The sequence below is a fragment of the Notolepis coatsorum genome (genome assembly GCF_963971535.1).
Source record: "Notolepis coatsorum genome assembly, chromosome: 10".
NCBI lineage: Eukaryota > Metazoa > Chordata > Actinopteri > Aulopiformes > Paralepididae > Notolepis > Notolepis coatsorum.
In genome coordinates, this window is record NC_140174.1 from 48,399,388 (window position 1) to 48,412,495 (window position 13,108).

Here is a 13,108-nt window from a genome sequence, read left to right on the forward strand (position 1 = left end):
TCCCTCTGCGGAGAGGGGAGCCCTGAGGAGGGAAAAAACTTCTCTCCTCCTCCTAAGGCCCCACCACCCGACATCATTTTTGACAGAAAAAAAACAGCAATTCGAACAATGTTGCTAGTCGCTGCTAATTCTATACCGCGGCGGTATAGGCTTTAACAGCCCACCAGCCACTGAATGAATGAATAAATGAACGAAAACTCCACTAACACACTGCAGAATGGGCTAGCCCATACACACAATTGTTAAGGGGATGCAGACCAGAGAAAAACACCAGTCCCGCACACAATTCATATATTCACAAAAAGCACACCAGCCCTGGGCCTCAGCCCATCCACCCATGAAAATGGTAAACAAACCCCCAACATTAGACACTGATTGACCGTCAGCATGAATGGTTTAGACTAGAGGAGGGAAGACCTTTTAGTCAAGACACCCCTCGGCGGGGAACAAAGAACGGAGAGAGCTCTGACTAAAAGGACACTGACTGAGGGCACTGACTGAGGGCACTGAGTAACTGAGGGCACTGACTAATTGAGGGCACTAATATTTGGTGAAAGAAAGTCACAATTTAAAATGATTTTCTTTTTGAGCCACTAACGTTTGTCGAAAATTGCCCCCGGAGCCGACCTCAGAGCCAACCTCAGAGCCGACCTCAGAGCCAACCTCAGAGGCGACCTCAGAGCCGACCTCAGAGCCGACCTCAGAACCGACCTCAAAACCGACCTCAGAGCCGACCTCAGGGAGCCGGCCTCAGAGCCGACCTCAGATCCGACCTCAGAGGCGACCTCAGAGCCGACCTCAGGGAGCCGACCTCAGGGAGCCGACCTCAGATCCGACCTCAGAGGCGACCTCAGAGCCGACCTCAGAGCCGACCTCAGGGAGCCGACCTCAGAGCCGACCTCAGATCCGACCTCAGGGAGCCGACCTCAGAGCCGACCTCAGAGGCGACCTCAGAGCCGACCTCAGAGCCGACCTCAGAGCCGACCTCAGATCCGACCTCAGAGGCGACCTCAGAGCCGACCTCAGAGCCGACCTCAGAGCCGACCTCAGGGAGCCGACCTCAGAGACGACCTCAGAGCCGACCTCAGGGAGCCGACCTCAGAGCCGACCTCAGAGCCGACCTCAGAGCCGACCTCAGAGCCGACCTCAGAGCCGACCTCAGAGCCGACCTCAGAGCCGACCTCAGGGAGCCGACCTCAGAGCCGACCTCAGAGACGACCTCAGAGCCGACCTCAGGGAGCCGACCTCAGAGACAACCTCAGAGCCGACCTCAGGGAGACGACCTCAGAGACGACCTCAGAGCCGACCTCAGGGAGCCGACCTCAGAGCCGACCTCAGGGAGCCGACCTCAGAGCCGACCTCAGGGAGCCGGCCTCAGAGCCGACCTCAGAGCCGACCACTGTGCTAGAGACACAATACGAATCAAGACAGTTGCTGAAAACAAAGCTATTAAGACTCACAGACTACAGCGCCGGTGGGCGACACACTGTAGTTTCTGTGTTGGCTAATGAGAAAGGCATGATGTGTACAAGCGGCACCATGCCCTCAAGTAACAGGGGGGCCTTTTGGAGCAAAGAGTAGTATAACATTTATGGATCTAGTTATGGTTTTAATGGTCTTGTATTGTGTTGTTTGTGAATATGATCTGCCTGCCAGAGCGTTGTGTGGAATGTGTGTAAATTCTTGCCTTTTAACAGCAATGCTTTCCTGGCCAACAACAATGTTCTACTGAACGCAAGCAAAACACGCATTGAAGTGCCAATTTAATGCACGCACGCGCACACACACACACACACACACACACACACACACACACACACACAACACACAACACACAACACACAACACACAACACACAACACACACACACACACACAGTACCTCGGTCTTGGTCTCAGAGTACTCCTTGACCCTCTCTACTGCTACAATGTTGCTCTCCAGGTCAGAGGTCATCCTCACCAGCCAGTTCAGAGACATGGTCACCTAGACAGCATGATTGACAGTTGAGGACACTTGATGCTAACATAGTGGATAGAGTGATATGACTGTAAGGTTGTAAATAGTATTCATATGGATTATTCACAGTTGTAGAACTCTATACGCTATATCTAGCCTAGGACTAAGATGAGTTATCAGGGCAGTTTGATGGTAATTTCAGTTTTGAGGTTTTACCCTGTCATTGTATAAATAATTGACCAGGGTATAATCTATCATTTAAAGTCCTATCATGATAACTAGGGGTGTAACGGTACACAAAACCCATGGTTCCTCTGTTTTTAAGTCACAGTTCGGTATGGGACGTTTTCGGTACAGTGGGGGAAAGTTTGCAGAACGTGGCTTTCCATGTTCCACTCAGGAGTGATGTAGTGTGCAGTTATTGTTGCTGTCAGCGAATATTCTATATTCATTCGATTGTGAAAATTAATATTAGATTGTGGGGGGAAAAACAGCCTGTGGTGGGTGTGGGCCTGAATGCGCTGCATGGCGGATAGGAGACACGCAAGGTCACTTTCGTTGAGCTGAAGAACGTGCCAGTAGTAACAACAACAACAACAACAACAACAACAACAACAACAACAACAACAACAACAACAACAACAACAACAACTGCATAGCGTGATGGCACACTACAGAACCCAACTCGGTCGCGAAGACAGAGATTTGCACTCTGAACAATCTCAAGCCGCAGTTGGAAATACTTTGATTTTGATCAATTTGTGGAACCTTTGCGACAAAATTGTATGCAAGCTATGTAAACTACAGCTGGCCTACCTTCTTCATGCCATATATTTTGGGAGTTCTAGCGTCAAGAATGTAAGTAGCCTACTTTTCAGTTTTTAGCACTTACCACTTTATAGTAAATCATCCCTCAGTGTAATGAATTAACCTAAATATATGCAATTTAACTGATAGATACACAAAATGTATTTATTTATGTTAATTTAATTGTGTTGATGTTTCCATTTCTGCAAAATAAGTATGCACATTTTGTTTGGTTTGGTAAACATTGCACTTAGTCTATCAGTGTACTGTATGTGTGTAGGGGCAGGTACAATACGAATTTTCTTCTTCCTGTTCCTTTTGGCCATGGAATTTAGTGGAGAATATTAAGTGAACTATATGTGAATGAATGAATGAATGAAAACTTTATTTAACAGATTGCAGAATGGCTACAATACAGTACGGCTCAATACACACAATTGTTAAGGGGATGCAGACCAGAGAAAGACCTTTGTCTTGTTTACATCAGGGTCCCCCATTTTCAATTCAGTGACATTTATGACATACACAACATACATGACATTTATGGCATAGGGACATACATGACATACAGGTATTTAGTACTGTTACATTTGTGACATATACGATATGCAAATATACAGTACTGTTACCCATAGATCCTGACAGAGTATATACATATGATGGGGAGGGGACTGTACATTAGGAGGGGGTGGGTGGGTGGGAGAGAAATATACATACGGTGGGGAGAGAATTACTGTACTGTTTATCTGTATGTTGTGTATGTCATAAATGTTACGATGAATTGAAAATGTACTGTTGGACTGTAACAATTCCATGTACGAATAAATAAAATGATGATGAAAAGAGCGGCTGGGTGGCGCAGCGGAGATTGCGCTTGTCACCAATGCAAGAGACTCCGGTCTCGAATCCGGGTGTCAGCATTGCCTCCGGCTTGGGCCGGTCGTCATACTGACTCAATTGGCACCAGATGGGTGGTAATCTGGACGTTGTGGACAGCGGCTCCTACAGGTCGGTTGGGGATGCCTGCACAGCAGAGACAGAAAATAGCGGGGGTAGTGTGAGCCTCCCACACGTTACACCCCGCCAATGAGAGTCCGCGCTGGCAGGTGAAAAGATGTGACAGGCTGCCTCCTCGTGTACCGGAGGGCACACGTGATGCAAGGCTTCTATCCTCCCTACAACCGACCAGTGGGGGGCATATGCGAGCAACGTTCAAGACAGGGGAGGGGAGAATTTGAAACATGAAATTGGGATGGGAGAAAAATAAGGAGAAAAAGTGGATAAAAAAAATAATGATGAAAAAATTATGATGATGGGTAAAACTTGATTGAATAATGAATAGAGACAGAAGCGTCATGCAGATCCCTAATGGTTTGATTACTATTTCCCATTTCATGCCAAGGAAGATATATCGTTTCATGTTTATCACACCTTGTTCGGAGGCGCGTTGCTGTGTATGAATATGTTCTATATGTCATAAACTTTCATTAATTTGATCTTTGAGAGACAGCGCCTGCTCAATCTAGCACCAATTCTTCCTCACGTACTGAGAGAGAGAGAGAAGTACTGAGAGAAAGAGGGTGCGTGTGTGTGTGTGTGGGGGGGGGGGGGGGTAGGTAAGTCTTCTAGCTCTGGCTTTTCGTTTGCGTTCGCCATACTATGAGGCTATGCTAAATTACAGGTAATCTGTGCGTGGGCTGAACGAACTACATCCGGCCCTTTGTGAAATTATATTTTGGGATGGGGGTGCACTTGGAGTTTTGAATTTATGTTATGCACACAACAAAATGTTCTGCATGTTCGTTCCGTTAGTGGTTAAAGTAACATTGCATTCTTTCGGTACACAGCGCATACTGAACCAAAGGTCCCTTACCGAAACGGTTCGGTATGAATATGTGTACCGTTACACCCCTAATGATAAACAATGGTAATGTTGTGGTATTTCCATCAATCTTTGGTCACCACCAACATGGTAGTGTCCCAAAAAGGGATGGAAATATCATGATACTTTTCTTTGTAAGGGTGGTGTGGTTTAGTCATTGATTGATTGATTGATTGATTGAACATTTTATTAACAGATTGCAGAATGGGTACAATACAGTACAGCTCAATACACACAATTGTTAAGGGGATGCAGACCAGAGAAAGACTTTCGTCTTGTTTACATCAGGGTCCCCCATTTTGAGGAAGTATAGTACAGTAGGTAGTGTGGCTTAGTCATTGAGGAAGTATAGTAGGTAGTGTGGTTTAATCATTGAGGAAGTATAGTAGGTAGTGTGGTTTAGTCATTGAGGAAGTATAGTAGGTAGTGTGGTTTAGTCATTGAGGAAGTATAGTAGGTAGTGTGGTTTAGTCATTGAGGAAGTATAGTAGGTAGTGTCGTACCTGCAGAGCGTAGGACACAGACATTCCCACCAGCCCGGGGCTGAGCTTGTCCTTCCCAAGCACAGCGAACAGAGCTGCAAACAGTACGATACAGTTCCCAATGAACTCAATACGCACCCCCAGCCACCTACACAACACAGTGTTACAACAGCACAGACACACCGTTAACACAAGGAAAATGGAGCTTGAGGAAATCAGTTTATGATAGCACATTTTGAGGTGAGACCGAAAGAACGTTTTATCATGTGTGTGGGCCGCTTAAAACTTTAGATTGTCCAGTCTCAAGTATTTTTTTTATTTTTCTGTTCAATTTAGTCGTTATGCCAATTCCCTTCCTGGTAGTTGCGCTGCCCTTCTGTCGGTCTGGGGAGGGTGTAGACTACAGCATGCCTCCTACGATACATGTGGAGTCGCTACCCGCTTCTTTTCACCTGACAGCGAGGAGCTGTCTCCCCCAGATCCCCTTCCGACCGACCAGTAGGAGTCGCTGTTGCAATGACCAGGACTCATACTCCCACCAGCTTCCCACCTCCGAACACTGCCAATTGTGTTTGTTGGAACATCTGACCAAGCCGGAAGTACCGCTACTGGGAATTGAACCCGGGTCTCTGCAGTGGTAGGCGAGTGCTTATGACCTCTAACTACCCAGACGCCCTGTTGATTTTGTATGTTGTTAACATGTTGTGATTCACTGACATGTCATGAGTACTACTGTACTGTATGTTAATGGCTTATCTCAAACCCTGCCCTCTTTTCTTTATCCTCCAATCCTCTTGCTTCCCTCAGGGCTTGAGATATAGGTCAATTGAATGCCTAAACAATTTAACATGAAACTGTAAACAAAGTTCCATTAATGGTTTTATAAGATTGAAGCTATTCATTTAACAATGTATATTTAAGCTTGGATTTAAGTGATGAAATAGATGAGCACATTTTTATTATGGAGGGTTTTGAATTCCAAATAGTAGGACCTCTAAATCTTATACTGAACTGACCTAATGTTGTGCGGAAGAAATTACGATGAATATTGTTTGATTGCCTTGTTGGATATGAATGAATACTGGAGTTTGTACTACTGTACTACTGAAGTTTGTACTACTTTCAGCTCTTCACGACGAGGTAAACAAACTCCAAACAGCTAACGTTGATGCTGCTATTGTGGTTGCGGGTGATTTTAATAGCACTAATCTGAGAAAAGTGTTGCCAAATTTCTATCAGCATGTGACTTGTTCCACCAGAAGCGGGAATATCCTAGACCAGTGTTTCTCAACCGGTTGGTCGCGACCCAAAAGTGGGTCGCGGGGCCATTTTGAGTGGGTCGCGGATGTGTACAAAAATTACAATTAAATTAAATTAAAAAATTATATACTTTTTTTTGCACTACCTATCTTTGTGAAAGTGGCTTCTCAGCTCTGGTCCAGCTGAAGACAAAGCAGAGGAAAATATTGGACATTGAGCATGACCTCAGAGTTGCTTTGTCTACCATCACCCCAGACTTTGAGACTCTTGTCAGGAGCAAACAACATCCCCAGTTATCCCATTAGTTCCCTGGGATGTTAAGCTAAGAAGTCTGCTAAGAAGGATATATTATTTATTATTATTATTATTATTATTATTATTATTATTATTATTATTATTATTATTATTATTATTATTATTATTATTATTATATTATTATTATTTTATTTCATTGTTTTTAGCCCTAGTTGCATCCCAATAGTTCCCCCAAACTTACTGTAGGTCTGTTATGTTAAGCTAAGAAGTCTGCTAAGAAGCATAATTATTTATTATTATTATTATTTTATTTCATTGGGTTTTTAGCCCTAGTTGCACTTTTGTTGCAACCCCAGTTATCCCATTAGTTCCCCCAAACTTAGGTATGTTATGTTAAGCTAAGAAATCTGCTAAGAAGCATAATTATTTATTATTATTTTATTTCATTGGGTTTTTAGCCCTAGTTGCACTTTTTTGTGTTTATTTCATGTTTTTAACAGTGCATGAAAGATTGTGTATTACTGCAAAAAAATTAATAAATTGGGTCGCGACTTAAAGGGGAACTCCACTATTTTGGGAAATTAGCTTATTTAACATCTTCCCTGGAGTTAGACAAGAAGATACATACCTTTTTTGTCTCTGTGCGTGCATTTTAGCTTTGGGAATAGACGCTCCGTTAGCATAGCTTAGCTTCATCACTGGAAGTGAGGTAGGACAGTAGCCTTACAGTGCCTTACAGTGTATTGCAAGGTCTGACATTGACCAAATTTGATATGCATGACATTGGTGGGCTCTAGGTCAACTCCTGAAAAGGGGGTCAATGTCAGACCTTGCAATCAAAAGTTAGGGGGCGCACTGAAATTATGGCAAGGGTTATTAGCCCCCTAACTTTTGATTGCAAAGTCTGACATTGACCCCCTTTGCAGGAGTTGACCTAGAGCCCACCAAGGTCATGCATATCAAGTTTGGTCAATGTCAGACCTTGCAATACACTGTAAGGCACTGTAAGGCTACTGTCCTGCCTCACTTCCAGTGATGAAGCTAAGCTATGCTAACGGAGCGTCTATTCCCAAAGCTAAAATGCACGCACAGAGACAAAAAAGGTATGTATCTTCTTGTCTAACTCCAGGGAAGATGTTAAATAAGCTAATTTCCCAAAATAGTGGAGTTATCCTTTAACCGTTTCGGGGCCAACCACGGATAAATCCGTGTTTCGAATCCAGCGGTTGAGGACCAACCACGGACATGTCCGTGGCAAGGTTGTTTTGGCTTTTATTCCATTGTAATAACCTACTCGATGTCACCAAGCTGCACTGCAGATCTACCCTCCTCTTCGAATTCTGAAAAGTGCATTACCGGCCAGATCCTCTTAAGGGCGCTGTCTCGATAATGCAGTTTCCAGTTAGCTGGATTCTGGATGTGTGCAGCCTAGTAGCTTGGAATACCTTTTGCGACGCCGAATTCACTATGCAGTAAAGGAATATATCATCAGCCAATGGACATATGGATCTACCAGATGGCGATCGATAACTGGGAAATGCTTTGGGGGATCCAACCGGCCCACGGTAAGATCTTTTTCACGTAGATTACATGCTGATCAGGGCTTGTTATGATAGCCATCCACCCGATCAGCGAATGAGGCTAATGAGGCTAACGCGGTTATTGGTAATCAATAATCAGAAACGACGTCCCCCGCCCCCCCCTTCCATGCATTCGTGGTGGACCATCATACCGATCATATGCAGATTTAACGTTAGTAGCTATTAGCCCTGTATCTCGCCTTCCAGGAAATATCCCAGCCGAAATCCCTTATAACGCTTATATTCAAGACGCTATAAAATGAGAACATATTGATGAAAAAATTATTTCTCAATTGACAATAAGAATGGACAGATAGCAATACTATAAAGTATAGATTTAGCTCTACAAACAGCCCCATGGACTATGCAAGTCTGTTTAGAAATGCTGGCCGTCTACAGTGATTTTAGACGGATCCAAATGGCCATGAATGTGTTAATGACTAAGGAAAATGTTGGGTCCCGAGGCTAGACCAGTTGAGAACCACTGTCCTAGACCATTGCTACTCGCAATTTAAGAACGGGTACAAGTCTCAAGCTGCTAGTGCATTCGGCAAATCAGATCATGACGCCATCTTACTTTTACCGGAGTACAGACAAAGTCTCAAGCGCGCCCCTGTAGTCCGTGAGGCTCTGAAAGCTCGCACCTCAGCATACAACGACGGGCTTGTGACAGGCAACATGAATGACCATAAGGCGGCGAGATACAACGTAAGGAGGACAGTAATAGAGGCAAAACGGCGCTACAGGGATAAAATTGAACTTCAATATGAACAGGCTGACTCCAGAGGTATGTGGCAGGGCCTCAGAACGATGACAGATTACAAAAGCACCTCCCTCAAGCTGAACAGTGACATCTCATTGGCAAATGATCTCAATACCTTCTATGCGAGGTTTGAGGCTGTGAATAACAACACCAGCCTACAAACCACTGCAATGGAGGGGGGGGGGGCACTGCCGATTAATTACCATATGTAATTAGCATTGGGACACAATACTGTCGGACAAATAACAAGAATTAACTCATTTACAAGTTGTATTAAGTTTAGCAAATAAGGGAACAGATAAATAACATTTCAATGCAGTCAAAAAAGCAATATTTAGATTTTTAAATATTCGGGTTTGGTCACGTCGAGTCACATATAAGCCGCATCGTTATATAAGCCGCAGGGTCGGAAAAATGGGGGGAAAAGGTGCGGCTTATAGTCCGAAAATTACGGTATATGAAAACCGATTTATGTATAATTTAGCTAGCTCGCCAACGTTACTGTGATTAAAGCAAACTTAATAAAAGAAAATAATAATAATTTACCTGTTGGCCACAATACCAGGGTAGTAACTCTTCTGGTTCTCATCCACCTTCGAATCACTCATCAGTACAAAGGCAGACTGTCTGCCGTAGGCCCGGACTACACTAGAGCCAGTGATGGTCTCAGAGAAATGGGAGTATATGGGAGAGCGGCTGATCGACTCCAGGCGCTTTAGCTGCCGGGACGTGGCCACGTAGAATCTCTGAAAGGGGGGCGTTGGGATAAGAGAAACAATATCATTGATATCATCACAACACAGATAATAGTGTGACTGTTGACAATAATCGGGAAGCGCACACAGGCACGTGTGCAGCAAGGCAGGCAAGTGTGCATGCACGTGCATGCACTAACACACACACACACACACACACACACACACACACACACACACACACACACACAGCGAAGCCGGTGTAAACAAAACACCTGCAGAGTTCATTTTATATCAATGTTTTGATTTGATGTTCTATGTATCATATTGGATGTATTCACATTGTTGCAATGATGCCAGATAATGTGTCATCTTTGATTATTCATAGATTGGGACAATGTTTGCATACACATAAAAGTACTGCAATCTTAGTGCACCTATGACAATTGAGAATACAGCGATGAAGACATGTGAAAGTACTTTAATATTATATCATTGGAGGCTAGTTTTGATCATGTAATCATGTACCATAATTCAAGTAAGCTTATTCATTTGATATAATTTCAAGTTGTGACATAGTAACCCTTTTTTGGGGCTTGAGAGATGATACATCTGAAAGGCTTAACACTTTGACTGCCTAAAAACGCTTTACAGCGTCATTGCTGGCGATGCTAAAGTTGCCGGGGGACGCTGTACAGCGTCCTTATATCAATATTTCAAAAATCTGCGATCTGATCCATAATGTCCCTCCGCTGGTCTGAGAACCACCAGCAGGACCCACTGAGCTCTCTGGCGGTTCAGGAGCGCCATCTGGTGGCCGATCGCGCAACCGCTTAACAGGAAGCACAGTGGAGGTTGTGCTACATGTCCGTATTGCTTCCGGCCACTCGGGATAGGTTCCGGCATTCTAGCTCGTCACTCTACATAGCGATCGATTGCCAATAACTCGATAAACAACATGATTTGGACGTATATACCATTATACAAGCTGGAGATGGACCGGGTAATAATATATCCCATAATGATAAAATTTCTACTCGACGATGATCGCCCAACGGCGCGCGGAGACTGGGGTGAGTTTCAGCGTGTAACGTTACCATCTTCGATACTAACTGCTTTTATCAACATTTGACCCACATTAGATGATTGGTATAACGCTGCCCACGGAATTATAAACGCCCCCTCGCCCATCCGGTCAACATCAGATGACGTGTAGTAACTTCTAGAAGTACGTCTAGTTGGAATTTTTTATATCGCGCTGATTGCCATCAAACTGTATTTCATCATCAATATAATGCATTTGGGGCTATATATCACGTTCTGGAGAAAGTTGCAGAAAGAGATGAAAACATACTTATACATTAGACCATACTTTACTATGAATATGTGAATGAAAAAGTTTAACGTTGCTACACAATGAACAATACATATAGGACTTTGAATGGGCCCTAATAATGGCAATGTAGCAATAGAATTTAAAAAGTTATAGCCCTGCAAAGAAGGGGACTTTCTCCATAGACAAATAGCGCTGGCAATCTATGGTATATCATTAATTTAACCCATGGCAGCCAAAGTGTTAATATCGTAATGCACAGTATAGTATGAGATATGCTTGTAGATTATGAGAGATTTGCTTGTAGATATTGGATACAGGGTAATTAGCATAACGTCTCATTATGTAAGATTGCATGAAAATGGAAATATGACATTATTTTTCCACTGCGCATATAAAGAGCTTAATCTAAATAATAATAATAATAATAATAATACATTCGATTTATAATGCACTCTACATTTGGAAACCAAATCTCAGAGTGCTATTAGTGCATGAAAACATCAATTATATATCTGCAGGTGTTTTTTTTTTTTCACACAACCAAAACATAACTTCATTTTATAAAAATCAAATATACATCCTATTAGAAAACACAATTACTGTAATGATTGAATGATTGATTACATCCAAACTACAAACTTGAAGCAACATTTCCATTTCCATTAGTGTGCCATCGTATTGTTGTAGTAGGCAGTTTGGCTTTGGGATACGTCTAACAATCTACCACCATAAGAATTGGACATGTATATATATACAAAGTAAACAGAAGCCCCTTTCCCGTGTTAGTGAAATGAAAAGACAATTTGGCGCAGAAAAGAAAAAGGCCATGCAAAGAGGACACCATGACAAAGACTAAAGGATCCTATGAGGATTTCAGCAGCTGAGCGATGGGAACCTGGCAGTACGGGCTTTGAAGGTCCAGTTATTTACAGTATGTACTTCTATAGAGGTGTGTTGGGTATGTTGTGAACACACACACAGAGACCCTGTCTGGAACAGAAGGTTAACCCTTTCACTACCACAGGTTAACCGTCTGTAGTGTGGTAGTGAAAGGTTAACCTTCTGTAGTGTGGTAGTGAAAGTGTTAACCCTTTGTAGTGTGGTAGTGAAAGGGTTAACCTTATGTAGTGTGGTAGTGAAAGCGTTAACCCTTTGTAGTGTGGTAGTGAAATGGTTAACCTTATGTAGTGTGGTAGTGAAATGGTTAACCTTCTGTAGTGTGGTAGTGAAAGCGTTAACCCTTTGTAGTGTGGTAGTGAAAGGGTTAACCTTATGTAGTGTGGTAATGAAAGCGTTAACCCTTTGTAGTGTGGTAGTGAAAGTGTTAACCCTTTGTAGTGTGGTAGTGAAAGGGTTAACCTTCTGTAGTGTGGTAGTGAAGGGGTTAACCTTTTGTAGTGTGGTAGTGAAAGTGTTAACCCTTTGTAGTGTGGTAGTGAAAGGGTTAACCTTCTGTAGTGTGGTAGTGAAAGTGTTAACCCTTTGTAGTGTGGTAGTGAAAGGGTTAACATTCTGTAGTGTGGTAATGAAAGCGTTAACCTTCTGTAGTGTGGTAATGAAAGCATTAACCTTCTGTAGTGTGGTAGTGAAAGCGTTAACCCTTTGTAGTGTGGTAGTAAAAGGGTTAACATTCTGTAGTGTGGTAGTGAAAGCGTTAACCCTTTGTAGTGTGGTAGCGAAAGGGTTAGACCCAATGAAGAGGGCGAAAATAAACTCATTCTGGGTCACCCCACTGCAGGCAGATGTATTCCTCTTACACTCAAGCAAGTGTAACATTGTGCAAAGTATGCCATCTTGAGGCAAGGCCCAGGATTATTTTAGTGGTAATCTTTCTACAGTACTAGCAGCCAATAATCTCATTGTATCACTTACAGTAAGATTGATCCATGCAAAAAAGTAGATTGAGTATTTTTTAAGAGCCACCTCGTCATCAGAAATGCCTTTTTTAAGGAAGGCTTATGGCCAGCTAGCTGCACACTAACATCTCACATCATTTTAACTCGTATGAGGCCAACAGCTCAGAAAAACATGGGAGGGGGATCAGGCAAAGCTACCAGAGATATTAGTAGCTCAAATTGCGAATTGTTATATG

General features: G+C 43.1%; 1 protein-coding gene across 1 annotated transcript in view; it reads right to left on the reverse strand.

The window, feature by feature from the left end:
- abcc3 (ATP-binding cassette, sub-family C (CFTR/MRP), member 3) overlaps positions 1-13,108 on the reverse strand; it is a 207,800-nt gene that overhangs the window by 17,671 nt on the left and 177,021 nt on the right. Inside the window, exons 24-26 of the mRNA XM_084323656.1 lie at positions 9,532-9,731; positions 5,149-5,275; positions 1,882-1,983 (exon numbers count right to left, since the gene is read on the reverse strand). Coding sequence (XP_084179782.1) covers positions 1,882-1,983; positions 5,149-5,275; positions 9,532-9,731 — 429 coding nt within the window. The remainder of the gene's footprint in view (positions 1-1,881; positions 1,984-5,148; positions 5,276-9,531; positions 9,732-13,108) is intronic.